General features: G+C 36.5%; 1 protein-coding gene across 6 annotated transcripts in view; it reads left to right on the top strand.

The window, feature by feature from the left end:
• The window catches only part of MIER3 (MIER family member 3), a 20,885-nt gene extending 3,281 nt beyond the window's left edge, over window positions 1-17,604 (top strand). For 2 of the 6 annotated variants that reach the window (XM_084503691.1, XM_084503693.1), the window contains 10 exons: window positions 1,618-1,752; window positions 3,438-3,558; window positions 5,651-5,736; window positions 5,950-6,022; window positions 9,555-9,706; window positions 10,247-10,328; window positions 11,958-12,049; window positions 13,153-13,280; window positions 13,460-13,605; window positions 13,691-17,604. In XM_084503691.1, coding sequence (XP_084359817.1) covers window positions 1,618-1,752; window positions 3,438-3,558; window positions 5,651-5,736; window positions 5,950-6,022; window positions 9,555-9,706; window positions 10,247-10,328; window positions 11,958-12,049; window positions 13,153-13,280; window positions 13,460-13,605; window positions 13,691-14,148 — 1,473 coding nt within the window. In that variant the 3' untranslated portion in view covers window positions 14,149-17,604. Of the gene's footprint in view, window positions 1-758; window positions 895-1,617; window positions 1,753-3,437; window positions 3,559-5,650; window positions 5,737-5,949; window positions 6,023-9,554; window positions 9,707-10,246; window positions 10,329-11,954; window positions 12,050-13,152; window positions 13,281-13,459; window positions 13,606-13,690 lie in introns of all 6 variants that reach the window. The other 4 variants (XM_084503690.1, XM_084503692.1, XM_084503695.1 and 1 more) reach the window with 3 other exon arrangements.

Below are 17,604 nucleotides of genomic sequence, written 5' to 3'. Positions count from 1 at the left end.
GCTGACTTTAAAAGTCCTCTTATCAAATATCACTTCTTATCACTCAGATCAGTTTTAGAAGTTGGAAATAGGTAGAAATTATACATTGTGCGTGCTTTTAAGTGACAACTAGCTGTATTTCATTCTCTTGGTCATTTCTCGCTTTTCCAATCTGGAAACAAACGTTTATGTTTTGGACGTGATGGATCGCATTCATTCGCTATGTAAATGCTAGTTTTCTGTCTCGGTTTTATCAGTTTGGCAGTTGGTGGGTGTACAGAATGACCAACGTGCTCCTTGGCTTTTCGTATTGTGTATTTTACACTGTTTAATTACATGCTTTTCCTGTTTACGCCTCTTGTTCATCCATGTCAGTGCATCACCCATTTCAAATGTCTGTTGAATGCTGAACACCCACAAATTGACGCCACTTGAATTACCATTCAGTGACCCACTTACATTGCTCAACATAACTGCAGATTTTGGTTGAGTTTCAGGAAAGCGTAGTTTCTGGCATCAAATATGAAGCTGTATCTGTGTAGCCCATATAAAAAAGTTAAATACTGAATTGACAGTGAATTCGATGAACTCCTGATTTTTTGTCCTTCTACATGTACAATTACATTTTCTGATTATGAACTTGTAGTTACAATAACAAAGGAGCTTGCCAAGTCTAGTGGTTAAAATGGAGTTATTACTCCACAAAATGATCTTATTGCCTCTATAATAGAAGAAAATAGAACTGAGAGCCACTCATCTTAAACACTTTATTACTTTAGGTCCCGATCCTGGAAAGACTTGGACATGTGTTTACGTTTACCCATTGTGAAAAGTCTTTGCAGGACTAACACCTTAGCTGACTAAAGAAAACAAGTAATTTAATCAGTGTATGAGTTCAACAAGAAATTTTTAAAGGTAATAAAACTTTTAAAGGTATAAATATTGGAAAATATTTCTTATTCTTTGATGGCTTGAATCAGGTAAATTAATCTCCATGGTTTGTTGTTTCATTAATTGCCTTAGGTTGCAAATACGGTATTTGGTAGAATCATTTGATCAAAAACTGTCGGAAAAAATTATAAATCCAGCCTCTCTCTCGATTATTTTTTTGCATTCTAAATCATTAGCTGTCTTTCTCAGCTGCTCAGCAGTCACTACCAAATATGTTGTGCGGAAAATGGATATGAGGAATAAAGAGTTGCTATTTTGGTTTACTTTTGTGGGGTTTTGAATTTACACATGCAGCTGTAACTATGTAGGACTAAAATCAAGTTTTTCTGCAGTTCTCTCTTGTAGGGGGGTTGTATTCCTAGTGTATCTTCTCTTGAAGAAATACAGGCAAATCATCAGATAAGGATCAATGTTTAATAGTCAATTACTATTTAGTTTCATCTAGTAAAGATTTTTCTTGAATTGTATGATTGGACTTCACTATATGACAATAGAGGTGGTGATGAATTATTTCAATCCTGTGCCTGAAAATATTTAAAATCTTGATTCAAGTTTTCTGCTTTCAAATAAGTATTTCTTTGTTTGTTCTTACTTTTGTTTTTCAAAATACGTCCTATCCTTTTAGGCCTGAACTGTTCACAAGTATTTGGCAATATGTTAAAGTGTTTGTAAATCCTCTTGTATTAGGAAGGAAACATGCCATTGGAAGATTTACTGGCATTCTATGGCTATGAACCCACAATTCCAGTTATAGCAGGTTCCAGTGCGGATAGCTCTCCAAGTGAACTTGCAGATGAACTTCCAGATATGACTCTAGATAAAGTAAGTTGGAGAGCCATCTTTACCGGTATTACAATTTAAAAGCAGAAATCCAAATGACCTCAAATTATGTTTGACTACCTCTTGATGTTACACAATGTGTATCTTTGTCAATTTCAATATGCAATTGATAATTACTGTATTATTTTGAATTTATTAATTTTCAAGGACAATGAAGATCTGGTTCTAGTTACACTTATTGCACTTACAAATGCATGGCAGCTTCAATGGCAATTTATAACAACAAATGAGAAACGAATAAGTTCAGTTATTCTAAAACACATCCAAAGAACTGTAGGATTTTGTTTGTTTTTAAAGAGAAGTGGGATTTTTCCCCAAAGTTCTATATTTTATTTTAATGTATGCAACATCCGGAAATAATAATTCTGGATTCCAGCGTATGTGTTATGTTTCAAAATTTATGTGGATGACTTGAAAATGCTCTCCTGGATGTTTGGAATGTTCCTTTCAGATATGTATCATTTGGGAAGGTCTCAACTTCAGGGAGAGAGAGAGAGAGACTGTATTTACCTACAGTGACTATATGCGTTGCATTACTGATGTAAAAAACATGAGCTTACATGATTTGCAGGCTAACATTGAATTCTGAGATTTTAAGCTCATTTTTGTTTGTAAGGAGTATTCAGACAGTAATTTGGATTATAAAATCTATAGGTAGTAAGTATATGCTTTTTAAAAATACTTTCTGAAAGTATGATGTAATGGTAAACGCCACAGAAAGTAGAGTATAATGATGGCTCTGCACATCTGATTCTCATTAGGATTCACGATTGTGTTGAGGCTACAAATATGTAGTCAGCTTGTTGTCTAATACCATTCTTTCCCTCCCTAACCTCCATTCAGAGGGGTTCAGACATGTCTGCTAGTGGAGGAAGTGAGCTTTTTCTTTCTTTTTTTCTGTCTTTCTATCTTCTTCCTTTTCTCTTGTTTAACCTATGAAAAATTCATTTTTTTGTGTGTGTTTTGGTAAGATACCAGGTTGTTCCTGGCAATTTTTTTTTTCTTTCCCAGAGTTTAAAGGGTAGCAGGTTCTTAAAGTTTCAATGTGTCTGTGATGTAAAGAATGGAAGTTGCCTCAGAACTTTAGAATTTTGTCATTAGTGTTTTTCACTGGAAGCAGTTAGACAAATGTCTGAGATTGATGGTTGCAGAGTTTTTTCTTGTACCTTTACTTTATTAAAGGACAAAAGAGAAATGAACCCCTGTGTCAACTCTGAAATAAAGTTATATTTGTTCTTGGATTTAGGAAGAGCAAAGTAGCTTTTTAATGAATGGAGTACAATCTACTAAAATGATTTCTTTCTGAATATGGGAGGACACTTCTTTACTGTGAGGGTGACAGAGCACTGTAACAGGTTGCTCAGAGAGGCTGTGGAGTTCCCTCTGGAGATACGGAAAACCTGCCTGGATGTGATCCTGTGCAGTGTGTGCTAGGTGATCCTGCTTGAACAGGGGCTTGGACGAGATGATCCCCAGAGGTCCCTTCCAGCCTCAGCTGTCCTGTGATTCTGTGATACTTAGGGTAAAATAATTCATTTTAATTAAATTATCAAAATGTGATGAATCTGACTCCTTACTGGTCTATACTTAGTAGACATTTTGAGGTTTTTTTTTTAGTTGTTGTTACTGTTTTTTATTATTATTTTGTTATTATTTTAATGATACAGGAGGAAATAGCTAAAGACCTCTTGTCGGGTGATGATGAAGAAACACAGTCCTCTGCTGATGACTTGACACCATCGGTTACTTCACATGAGGCTACAGACTTCTTTCCTCGGCCATTAAGATGTAGGAAAACTAATTTTGTAACAGTATTCTAAAAAGTCCTGGCATTATATACAGCTTCCTAGCTTAAACTGTCACATTTGCAGACTGCTAACTTTACCGGGAGATAAGAAATAATGCTTTGGGGGGTGTTGGACATGAATGTTCTTTGGTCATTATTACTAATTACCTAGAAGACCTATACTTGGTGCCATGCTCAAAGAAATAAAATAAAATTGATTAATTTTGCTACAAATACAGTAACTTTTTGTAATCACTATTTAGTGTGGTGTCGAGGAACACTTTTATGGTTTTCAGTATTTTAGTGAATGACATGAATCTGTAGCATATTCTTTTAAGTTAGTGTTTTTCTACTAAAACTTTGCTGCCATTTTTAAGCTAGTGACTCCTCCATTCAGCCTGAGGATATGAACATGGCTGTGATTTCTTTGTGATTTTTTCTTTCATACATACAGCACTTTTCTATGGGACTTCATAGGGTGAGCCGAAGGATTTTATCATGGTTTCAATTTGGCAAGTGTCTTAAGCTATTTCTTGGGGGAGTTCAGCCTTCGAGAGGTGAAGGATGATAAAGGTGCTGCCTCAGTCACCTGCAGTTGTAGTTCTTCACATGTTGCTAAGGTGTAGTCTAAGAAATTCATATTGAAAGAGATACTCTAAACCTTAAATCCTTAAACCATATTCTTATATATTCTTATATCCTAAAACCCTATTCTAAAACCTTAAAAATTGCAGTGCACTTTTTAAATTAAGGAAACACCAAATTCGGTGGCACTTAAACGTTGCTCATGAATTGGTAACAAATACGACACTGAAAATGAGGCAGCTTTATGGAAAAAACCCTCATCTTACTTAGGATTAAGGAACAGTCATCTTTGCTTTCAGCTACCATGTTTTTCTGTTAGCATGTTACTCTTTCTCTATTAGAACTTCTGGTTGGTCATTTTAAATCAAATATTTACTAATTATTGACACCATTTTACTGTGTCTGTCCTGTTGGCAGTCTTATCTTTTTTTGTGTTCCCTTTTCATTTCTCTAATACTAAGGCAAAGTTAAGTTAAACATTGGATTAATTGGAAATAAATAATTGCATGTGATTATCCAGGCATAACGTTATTTCATAAATTCATGTTAGCTTCTTGTCTGCTTCTTCTAACAGCAAAAAGAGAGAGACTAGTGATTCTAATAATGACAGAAGAGGAGCCTCTGTCAATGTATTTTTGGATTTTGTCTACGATGTTGAAAGTTCTAGTTAGGTGTGACGAAGTTAAAAATGCAACCCCATTTTTGAGCATACTGTAGTTTGAGAATAAAAAATAGCTTTAATCTTATTATAATGGTAGATTCCGTTCTACCAGGGATTATACATCTATAAAAATAGAATTACTTCAGAATACAGTAGCAGACTGTTCCAGATTCTAAAATATGTGTTATTCTGTGAAGTACTGTATTTGAATTACGTAGAGCGCTCTGCTGTCTGCCTTCCCAAGGAGAGAAAGAGAAAAAAAAAAAAAAAACGTAGAAAAGAGTAATGAATGAGCTGTCTTTTGCTTATTCTGTTTTGCATATTGCTGCTGTATCTTTGCTTCATCTTGAAGCAGCCTTGTTTAAAATAATGTCTTGAATACCCATTAAAACTTCTGATTAAAGTCTTTGCTAGGTAAAAAAGACTTGCCTTCTACATTACTTTTTTTTTTTTTTTTTTTTTTTTTGATTAACTGGGGCTAAGTTTTAGCCCTAGATTTATTTATTTTTTTTTAATTATTATTTTCTCGTACCTTTTCAGTAAGTTACAAGCTTTCATTGAAAAAAACAATGAAGAAAAATGATTGCATTTCCTTTATCTGTTAGTAAATTGGTTCAGTTGCAGTGAGGATGAATGTTTCAGTTCTGTAGCATACAATTGGCAGTGCTTTATGACTTAATGCTATAGTTTGACCCTTTGTCAGAAGGTTAGATCAACAGAATCATGATCGGTGTCTTCCTGAATAAAAGCAGGCGTTCCTCTCAAAAGCAAAAGATAACGAATGTCTTGCAGTTATGTTTAAACTGAAAATGCTTCCTAGCTAAAACAAAACTTTTTTGTGTCTGAAGCAAACACTACGTGTGATGGAGATAAAGAGTCAGATGGTGAAGACGTAGAGGCAGACAATGGTAATTCATCTGAAGATTTGAGAAAGGTAATTACTGTTTCTTAAGACAATCAAACAGAAAGCTAACATTTTTTAATAGTAGTTTCTATGTTATGATTTTGAGTACATATTTAAAATAATACCTTAGTTCTGAAATTCCCTGTGCTGAATGCCAAGTAAATGGCAGTTTTTAATGCTTCCATGTGAAAAATATTGATTATATTTTTCTCTTTTTTTTTTTTTTTTTTTTAACATCTTCAGGAAATAATGGTTGGTTCACAGTATCAGGCTGAAATTCCACCTTACCTTGGCAGGTACAGTGATGAAGAAAAGGGTAAGTTCTTCTGCCTATTTTACTTTTTATCTTATGCTTCTGTGTAGCAGTTGATTAATTTTTTTATTGTAAAGTCAATGACATAGTTAAAATCTCAGAGACTTTAAAAATACTAAAAATGTGAAGTGATGCAACCATATAATTATTGCTCAGAAATGTGATTCTACGACTTCAAGAAGACATTCTCAAGAAGACATAGGAGTGTGGATTACAACATTAATTCAGAAGTAGCTAGTGATTTTAGGAGGAAGCAAACACTGGGTCAAGAAGGAAATACTTTCCTCAGAGAATCATAACTGGCCCATGAGTTTGTAACCTAGTTTACAATGAAGATCTTCAAAACAGTATTTTTCTTTAGTTGCTTTTTAAATTTTTTTTGTTGTTGTTTGGCAAGCAAAACTGTGGGCTGTGAAATGGATATAGAAAGCATAATAAACTGTTTTCAATTTCCATGGCATGAGAAGGAGATACAGGTCCTGATACATTTTGTCTTTTACAAAACACATTCTAAGTCTGATATTATTCCATTGTAAATTTGGATTAAAAACTACAGTTGTGCTTGAATATAAAAAATAATCTAAGAGTTTTATTTAGTATCTTTAAAGGTTTTCACTATGAGAAAAGTGCAACACAGATAGCAGTGGAATAAAAAAAAAGAGAAATTTTCTCATGGATAGAACAACTGTGAAATTAAGGAACAGTTTGGGAGATACCTTAATAAATGAAAGGCATTCTGTGTTTTGTTTTGTTTTGTTTTTTCTGTAAGTTTTCAAAATTCTGTCAGGTACTTGCTTTCAAAACAACACATTTCATGGGAATATTATTCTAATGAAGCATATGAAGTCTTTTCACCATTGCCAATGATGGTTTGTAATAGAGAAGAAGGCTGTTAACTGCAGAGCTGGAAGCATTAGTGAGTGAACATCTCTTGTTCTGTAAGAAACCTAGGGCAGCTTCCTGTTTTTGAAGATTCAAGCATGATGCTTACCAGTTGCAAGAAATGGAGGAATAAAACCAAGATTTATCTGGATAGCCCTTTTACTGTTTATACTTGATTTTTTATCAGCCAAGAATTAGAGAATAACCAGAGGATGACCATGAGGGAGTTAACCTAACAACTTTCAGTGGAATGAGCTGATGCTAGAGAGCTGGTGAGAGTCATGTCTGCTGGCCCGGCCAGCAGTGTGGTAGCTCTCAGGATTGGAGAACCCATGGAGCTCCTCTTGAGAATGTCAGGCATGGACTCCAGCAAGAAATGCTGGATTGTCTTGATTAGTGAAAGGGGAAAAAAATAAAGGAGGTAGGACCTGAGGGTCAGTAGCACTCAGAGGTGTAAGGTGGAGGTACTCTGAAACACTGCATGTACTGGAATAAACAGGCTTCAGAGTTCTGGCATTACACTGCAGCAATTCCAGAATCGTCCCCCTCTACGTAAAGGTGATCCTGTGATAGCCTCTTCTGTACTAGCTGAAGAGGTGGTGATGGCAGACAGGCTTATATTTCTGCCATGTAGTCCCAGCTGCTGCAACTGTCATAGATGGCAGCTCAGTTTTTCTATAAACCTTATGCTTATAACATATCCATTTGAAATCTTTCTGTATCATGCCATAACATCACTTTCTGAGAAGATGTAACTTTATTTCTCACCTTTACTTAGTACTGTTACCTGCAGTTTTATGAGAGGTTAGAGAAGATTCTTTGCCTCTCTACTGTAACATCCATTATGCTTGTGTGTGAAAAATGCTGAATTTTGCATTACAAAGAGATTACATGAAACATTATATGCAATGTTAATCACATCTGTTGGTTAAATTCTAGATTAAACTATAGATCTTACAATGTGTGCACAGACTGGCAAAGGTTCAAGCCAAATCTTCTTTAGGACTGATATGTTGTCTGTCAAGCTACTTAAGAGGGTACATACATGAAAGACAGTGTACTATGAAAGACTATCCACCCTTTATTGTTTGTAAAACATGCAGTGTACAAGATTACAAAACTTGGTTGTTAACGAACACAAAAAGAAATAACACCATGAAGACCTAAATTCTATTCAGATAAGTAAGTTTTGGCAAATTCTTGTTGAAAGTGATCAGTTAGCAGCCTCCTCTTCTATTTTTTTCTCTTCCCAGATGTATAATATTTAAAATATTAAAGTAATTTTCTACAATGTTACTGTAAACTGTAAGTTATTTGCTGAAAACGGTTTGCCGTGGTTTGGCACAGATGGCTAGCTAAATTCCATAACACTGCTTTCTCACTCCCCCTCGTCAAAGGATAAGGGGGAGAAAATAACATGGAAATGGCTCAAGGGTTGAGGTAAAGACAGGGAGATCACTCAGCAGTTATCATCATGGGCAAAACAGCCTCAGTAGAAGGAGATTGATGTAATTTGTTGCCTATCACTAGCAGTTTAAAACAGTGAGAAACTAAAGGCAAACCAAAAACACCTTCCCTCCATTCACCCTCTCCTACCCTCCCCTTGAGCAGTGCAGGGGAATGGGGAGTGGGGACTGTGGTCAGTTCCCGTGGGGTCCCTCCCATGGATGCCGTCCTTCCCCAACTGAGCCTGCGGGGGCTGCCCACAGGCAGCAGCTCTTCAAGCACTGCTCCCACACGGCTCCGTCCCACGGGGTCCATCCATCCCCCAGGAGCAACCTGCTCCAGCACGGGTCCCCCACGGGTGGGGGCAGCTCCCCCCAGACCCCCTGCTCCTGCAGCCTCCTCCAGGCCACATCCACCTGCTCCACCGGGGCCTCCTCCACCCATGGGGGGGCTGCAGCGTGGAGATCTGCTCCATGTGGGACCCATGGGCTGCAGGGGGACAGCCTGCTCCACCAGGGGCCTCTCCCTGCACAGCCCGCAGGGGAACTGCTGCTGTGAGCCTGCAGCACCTCCTGCCCTCCTCCTGCAATGACCTGGTGGCTGCAGGGCTGCTTCTCACTCCTCTCTCTCTCCCAGTTGCTGTTCCCCAGCAGTATTTTTTTCCCCTTCCTTGACTCTGCTCTTCCAGTGGCCCAACCAGTGTCATTCCCTGCCTTGGCTCTGGCCAGTGATGAGTCCCTTTTGCAGCTGTCTGGAGCTGGCTCTGCTCTGACATGAGGCAGCTGCTGGGCTTTGCTCACAGAGGCCACCCCTGCAGTCCCCCACTACCAAATCTTTGCCATGTAAACCTGATACACATCGGAATAAAACAGAGTGGTTTGCTAGTTTGTTCGTATGAAGATGATGTGTATACATGCATAATTTGATTGAATCATCTAGCAGTCTACAAACCATTCCTATGAAAAGACTCTGGAGAGTTCAGTCCCTTATCTCACCCTCATGGAACCTGGATCTCTTCACCACACCATACAGCAGTTTGTCTTTTAACTGAGGCATTTGTGCAAAAAGTGAGCTGCAATATATAAGTGGCATGATGGTATTTGATTTGATTTCTTTTGCGTTCCTGTTCTCTGTCTTTGTAAAATAGCTTTTATGTTATAGTCCTTAAAATGTCACACCTGGTGTTAATGGATTTCTGTTTTAACAGCCTATGAAAACGAAGACCATTTACTTTGGAAGCCTGATGTGATCTCAGAAAATAAAGTTAAAGAATACCTTTTTGAAACCTCCTTAAGAACAGGAAATGAAAAAATGATTGGCAGAATTCCTGAAGGACTACATACACGGGACAATGAGCAAGTATGTTTTATATCCTGTTCCATTTGTGATACATTGCTTTGTAATTATGGTGTTCTCTTTCTTTGCTTGTATTATAAAGACAGCAATACTCAATGTAATTGTTTCTTTTTTTTTTTTTTAGTTTAGAATATTATTAGGATCAGGATCTTATTTGTAATCTTAAGCATGTGCTTATTTAGGCAAATTACATGTATTTGAATGTTGGCAGTATTTTGATCTTCTAATTGTCACACTCCACAAATCCAGGTGTTTTTTAAATAACTGCATATTTTACATTTGCTTGTTTAAACCTTGCTTCGACTTTTTGAAAGTTTTGGTTTTGACTGATTTTTTTAAAATATTTTTGTCATGAATAAAGACAAATTCTTTTTTGGATATGAGGCATGCTCACTGAAAGGCTAGTTTCATAAATTTAGATTGTATATTTACAAACTTTAACTCTTTTTATAAAGAAGAGGGTTCTTCTTTAAAAAGTTTGCAAATATACAATCTTTGCATACACTTGCAAATATACGATCTAAATCTTCTTTTATTTTGTAGGCTCTGTATGAACTTCTCAAGAGTAGCCATAACGTTAAAGAAGCAATTGAGAGATACTGTTCAAATGGAAAGGCGTCTCAGGGTAAGAAATAGTATATGATTTTTCAGAAATGCATTGGGAAAAAAATCTTAAAGTTGCCTGTCAATCTGATTCTTACTCAAGGTTTTTCTAGACATTTCCCTATCCATCATGTCTTTAGCACGGATTAAGTATAATCTGTTGGAAATTTCTGCTAGAGAAGTTTGCAAATTTATGCAAGTTTACAGGATCAGCTCTTACACCTTTTCTTCCCTTCTTTCCTCCACTGCAGCTGTAAGAATGGCACAGACTGAGGGATGGGAAAGAAGCTGTGATTTTGCTCCTGTAAGGCAGTTCTCACCCTTGTTACAGTTTGAGTTCATGGTCAACAATCATAGAACATCTTGGGTGGAATGAGACCTTAAAGATCACCCAGTTCCATCCCCCCTGCCAGGAATGCCACCAGGTTGCCCAGGTTGTCCAACCTGGTCCTGACACCTCCAGCAAAGGGGCACACACAACAATAATTTGATGGCATTTATACCGGAATGAGGAAAACATAGCTGGCTACGTAAATGAGCCCTACTCTTTTCTTCACTGCATCAGCGTTGTGTTATGTCAACCCTAATCTGAATCCACCATATTGTTCTGCAGGCCTTTGGTAGAATTTGGAAAACTTTGAGTTAAGTGGAAAATGGACTTCTGCCTTGCTTGCCCCTAGTTTTATTACTCCCTTACATGAAAATCAGATTTTATTGTGAGCCGGCAATGTATTCTTTCAGTTCTGTTCAGCTCTGGGTTCCACAGCACAAGAAGGGCATGGACGTATTAGAGAGAGTCCAGAGGAGGGCCACAAAGGTGACCAGAGGGCTGGAGCACTTCTCCTATGAAGACAGGCTGAGAGAGCTGGGGTTGTTCAGCCTGGAGAAGAGAAGGCTCTGGGGAGACATCATATCAGCCTTCCAGTACCTAAAGGGGGCTTACAGGAAAGCTGGGGAGGGACTCTTTGTCAGGGAGTGGAGTGATAGGACAAGAAGTAATGGCTTTAAACTAAAAGAGGGTAGGTTTGGGTGAGATAAAAGGAAAAAAAATATTTACTGTGAGCGTGATGAGGCCCTGGCACAGGTTGTCCAGAGAAGCTGTGGCTGCCCCATCCCTGGAGGTGCTCAAGGCCAGGCTGGATGGGGTTTTGGGCAACCTGGTCTGGTGGGAGGTGTCCCTGCCCATGGCAGGGGGATGGAACTGGGTGGTCTTTAAGGTCCATTCCAATCCAAACCTTTCTGTGATTTAGTAAAAACAGTTCTGGGGGCTTAACATACATACTCTATGTAACTTGATATTCAGTTGATATTGATCAGTGACCTATGCAAGAAGTATGTCAGAAAATTAATCGAATACCTTCATGATGTTTTAAGTCTTTTTTATGACAAATTTCATAGGAAATAATCAGTTTTTGAATATCCTTTGCCCTCAAGGATAAAAGATTTTAGAAATCAAACTCTTCCATGAGTCTTTATAAATAGGAGTGTTAGATTTGGGGTAGGATATCTGTACAGTAAAGAACTGGGTCTAAATAACCTATTGTTTTTAACAGTGTGTTTGAATATTCATGCATTAGCAACACAATTATTTTATTGTCTGTAAAAGTTTCTTGAGCACAAATAATATGCTGTTTTTGTTATTGGCTAGAAGAGATGACAGCATGGACAGAAGAAGAATGCAGAAGCTTTGAACACGCACTTCTGATTTATGGAAAAGACTTCCATCTCATACAGAAAAACAAGGTTAGTGTTTTACAATTAAATGGAAGAACTGGTAGATGATATGATGCTGGAAATCTCTAAAAGCAATACATTTGTCCAAAGTCATGCAGAAATGTGAAATAAGAACCAACGTACCGCAACCAGTTGGGCATTTTTGTGCTAAGGTTACCTCAGATGTCATTGAAAAAGCTAAATACTGTCTCTGAAATTGACTTGCGCTGACATCGCTTCTATTTATGCATTTATATTATGTTTTAGTTAAAATGCTTGTCTCTCCTAAAGTATAAAACCCGCATACTGTGGCTGTGGGAGGGGAAAACCCATCCTAACTTTCTTTTTATCACAAGAAAGGTGTAATTGTACAAACGCAGGCTTAGCTTTTTGTGTTTTCAGAAGGTACTGTACTCATCTATCAGGTTTGTGTTTTCTGGCTAATTGAAGGAATTCTAATCTTGATCTGGATTGCTTCTGATTAACTCCTTTGTGCTTGAAGAATAAGGATTGGATATTTTTTGATCAAAAATATATATATCAATATGGACACTTCCAAACTTTGTGTACTTCCTTTATGTTTTGATACCATCTTGAGGTTTTTTTTTCTTTATGAGACTGATGTGTTTGTCAGATTTCAGGTTAATATACATCAAAATGAATCTTTGGAGTCCTTAATGTCTTCTCAACAAGACAACAATTTTGTTTTGTTTAAACATACTGTTGTGCATATCTGTTTTCAAACCTCAACAGTTCCTGATTTTCCCAAAAGAAATCAGTACCCGTTGTCTTTTTTGGCCTACTACTCTTAGGTCATGATCTGATGAGTTTTTTCCTTCCAAGAGCCTGTCTCACAGTCTTACAATTTAAAAATTGTTACATGGTTTATGAACTGAAATGTTTCAGATATAGATACAGTTTCAATCTGTGAAAAAGAACATACAACAATGTAATACAGTAGAACCTGACATAACAGTTACATGAAACTTTGGATCTCTTCAGAGTCTGTAACTGAATTTGTTTATTCCAGATACTGGAGTAATAAATCTAACAATATTGCAGGGGTATGGGAACTGCAGAGATGACAAAATGTCTGTGCATTAATCTTGTCAGTCCTTCTTGCCTTTTTTTAGGTAAGAACCAGAACAGTTGCTGAGTGTGTGGCTTTCTATTACATGTGGAAGAAGTCAGAACGTTACGATTATTTTGCTCAGCAAACAAGATTTGGAAAGAAGAGATATAACCATCATCCAGGAGTTACGTAAGTATAATGCTGGAATATGTATTCTGTTGCAAATCCTAAATGTAGAAGATTTATTTTTTCTCCCATCCTTGCAGTGTAATGCTGCTGTGCCTATGGCAACTAAAATTAAATTGTGTCATCATTCTAGGCTTTGATTTCATGTTAAATAACCCATTGTGGTTGTAATATTCTTTTAGGGACTACATGGATCGTTTGGTAGATGAAGCAGAAGCCCTTGGTGGAGCAGTGCACACTCCAGCCTTAACATCTAATAGTCGAGCAGAAACCATTCCTGATCAACAGCTAAGCATTCTGAACTCCATCACTGCCAATGAGTTGACAGGTAAATCAAGGAAAACAAAACTCCTAACTGTTGTGAATACATAAACTACTATTTCATTTACATTTGTGTTCATCTGTTTTTCCAGCATTGACAAATACCGTAGCTACAGTCTGCCATGCTTCAGATGTGAACTGCCTGGATGATGCCTTTCCTCCTATGGACAGCTTACCCCGAGCACCAGTTAATCATGTGCCTGTTGGAACAGAAGAGTTGCTTAACTTGCCAAGCAATGGTGAAAGTGATTGTTTTAATTTATTTGAGACTGGCTTTTATCATTCAGAGCTAAACCCAATGAACATGTGCAGTGAGGATACAGAAAGACCCGCAAAGAGATTGAAAATGGGAATTGCTGTCCCAGAATCCTTCATGAATGATGTCTCTGTAAATAACCTTGGTGTGGACTTTGAGAACCATACACACCATATTACCAGTGCCAAAATGGCTGTTTCAGTGGCTGACTTCAGTAGTCTATCTTCAAATGAGACAAACGGTTTTATCAACACCCACACTCTTCACCAACATACTGCTCTTCACTCAGAATGACTATGGAAAACGAAACAAACAGTGGGTACTTTATGCAGTAGTAGTAAACTTGATGGGAGCTATCAGGTTTGCTTAGTCTTTCACTGGAAGTTTGAACATTATGACATCAGTGATGTCTTTGTATGTATAGAACTATTATCTTGATTTATCAAGAGTAATTTCTTTTTTCAGTCCATAAATGTGGAAATGTCATAGGATGTCTGGCAGAGTTTGGGACTAAGAGAACTCTGTGGTGCAGCTTTAAGCTCTGCTTCAATTTTTTTTTTTTAAAGCCTGTAGACAGAGGCCACCATTTCAAAACCAGCACAGAAGTTCTGAACTGATTGGAGTGGCTTTTTAGTCTAAGTTACTTTTGCTGTCACAAATGCAGTGGAATAACAATGTTTACAGGTACCAATCCTGATCCCTGCGCAATGTAGCATTTTCTTTCTTATAAAGGCAGGGATGGGCTTCTTTAATTTAAACTGCACAAACATACAAGGATGTTTTTTAAATGGAACCTTCTCTCATGTGATACTAAACTAGAGCACTTCAGTTTACAAAACAGCAAGTTCATCTTGGTGGAAGCTAGCACAAGGGACTTAACACGAGTAAAGTATGAAGACCTACACTTGGATGCTGTTGCAAAATTATAGGCCATGGCTACCTTACAAGAAGTAATTATACTGCCAGAGGTGTCTGTGTGCTTTAAACTGACTGGCTTAAACAGATGCATTTTTGGCTGTTGTATTCTGATGAGGTTTGTCCACAACTTGAAGAGTAACGTAATTGTGTAACTTAACTTTCCTAAGGCAGCTGTTGTTGCATAAACCTACAGTCTGCACAGTTTAGGATTTACCATTAAACAGTCTATGTTTTGGAAGACATCTTAAATTGTTTGGAGTACTGCAGTTCAAAGTGTTACAGTTTTGAGGGACTGTCTAGTTTATACAGAAGTAGTAGAACCTTGAAGTATGTATTTAAAAGCTTTTCTTTAGTGTGGATTGCATTTATTTGTTTTGTCAAAGTCATTGGCTGAAAAATGGCATTTTGCTAGCTTGGTCAAATAGGAAAGGACGAGTAAAAATGTTTCCCACAAAAGTAACTATTTTACTTCAGTGAATTTTTATTCTGAACATTGGGTCCAGTTCAGCCATCCAGAACATTTGTCTTGCAAACACTTCTTCTAATTTTTGTGGGAGAGTCAAATCAAACATAGTACTGGTGTGTAACATGTTGTAGCATACAACTTGCAGGTTTTTTTAATAGGAATCCAAACCATATTTCAGTAAGATTACTGCTTTCCCTCCATACTTTTCTTTGCACTGTTCATATTTTAAACTTAATTGCCACTAACTTGTTTTCATTATTCAAGCGATTAGTTTTGCATTGTTGATATATGTAATAGTTGCTTCAAGGTCATTCTGAGTAATTAGAAAGTAGTGACTAATATTTGAAAGGGAAGAGGGTATTTATTATGCATACTGTGAACTGCATTGTCATCCTGACTTTCGGATGCAGAGTATGGAGTTTATGGCATTGTAATGAAGATTGCTTTGAATTGTTTACACAATAGCACACTTACCACATTAAATGCAGATCAGTTTAGCACAGTGGACAAAAGCAGAGATAATTTGTAATCAGTTCTTAATTTATACATCCAGAACGTGTAATTTTGGTAAGTACACAGTAATTAACAGGTAGCCTTGGCCCTGTGTTGTACTCTGACATTTTTTAGCCAAGTTGTCAGCTTCTTGTTGCTGTGTTTTGTGCTGAACTTTGTATCCTGTTTCTTTTGTTTATGAATCAACACATTTTATGTAATTTTGTAAAATACTGGCCATATTCCTTCATTGTTATACATTCAATTTTATCTATGGGTTTACAGTGAGTGGCTGGTGTGTATAAAAATCATTATACAAAGATGACTGAATGCTTATACCAGTTGCACTTAAATGAACATGCCCATTCTCATTAGCTGATGCAGTAATATATTCAGTTTATCTATGCATTGCTGAGATCTTAATGTAGACAGAGACTTGTCTAAGGTTTGGGTTGTCAGCAAGTTGAATGGACACTTTAGTTATTTAATAAAGACTTTTGACCAAAATTCAGAAAATGATATGAGAGAAAAATGAATTCCGGCTAGTCTAGTAGATTTTTAAATGCTGATCTTATTTAGCCTGTTGGCTAGCTAGCTGGTATCGTTTACTTTTAATTCCTTGTTAAAATGAGGCAATAATTTGCAAGATTTTGTAAATATGTAAATTCTTCATATCTTTTTAGATATCTATTTCAATATTTTCTGACTACTTCTGTGTATAGGAACATTTTTGTGCATGCTTGATGTGACATTCATAAATTTGTACCACTATGACTTTATCCATGTAAAATAGCTATTTATTGAATTCTTCTTTTAAAAGCTGGACTTACTTATTTTTCTCTCAGTTTAAACATTTAAATGGAGAACTTGTTACTGTTTATTAAAAGAATTGCGTTTTGAAAGTCAGCATGAAGATAACTGAATTGCAAGCATATGAAGAAATTACCTTGCCTTGGTTCTTAGATGGTGAAGCACAATTCTTATAACAAACTGTGATGAATTCTTTATTCTTTGCCACACTTTTTCTTCATACAAACAAACCAAAAATCCATAATGGGCAATTGCAGTGTTGGTAAATGTATCCTTTTTATGTACAGGGAATCTGAAGAGGATAGCTGATTCATTTAGAAGTGTAACTGGTGCTGTGATTATAGCAATACTTTTACTTTTGTTAGTCATACATCATCTTCTCATGCTAGATTTTTAAATGTTTAGTTTTCCTCTTGTCATGGTCAAACTGCTGAATTTACTTGAAGGATGTACAATACTGTTTGAAGAATACTAAATTGTGTACAATTAGGTCAATGAATTGTACAATTGTTTCCTGTTTTTAATTTTTAAATCTGAGGGTCAAAAATGAATGAAAAAATCAGATCCAGTAGAACATAGTGGTATTACATAACTTAACCAAAGTCTCTAGTGAGTATTTTAACTTTGAATGTAAACTAATGGATGGACTGACCAACAGGGACATTATTTGCCCAGCATTACAAGCACATTGTCTACAGATAGGAAAACTAAATACAGTAATTTATAAAATAATGACCAGGTTACTATTTTTTCTTTTATTCCTATTTTTAATTGAAAAAAAAAAAAAAAGGAAAATACTATCAACTGTAAAATAAGTACATATGGTTATAGTCGTCTTAATAAAACAGAGATTCCAGTTATTCTCAGTTCAAAGTACCCTGTGCATAACAATAAATTTAGTGACAATCGGAACATGATTTAGTATCAGATGTTCAAGAGGAAGTCGCTATTGCATTGGTTTTAATATTTGTACATAAACACTGATTTTTTTGAGCATTATTTTGTATTTGTTGTATTTTAATATCTGGTGTACAGTTCCAGAAATAAATGTCTGGAAACCCTTC

The sequence above is a fragment of the Aythya ferina genome (genome assembly GCF_964211825.1).
Source record: "Aythya ferina genome assembly, chromosome: Z".
Taxonomy (NCBI): Eukaryota; Metazoa; Chordata; class Aves; order Anseriformes; family Anatidae; genus Aythya; species Aythya ferina.
The sequence above is the reverse complement of the archived record's forward strand: the minus strand, read 5'-3'. Positions and strand labels throughout refer to the sequence as shown.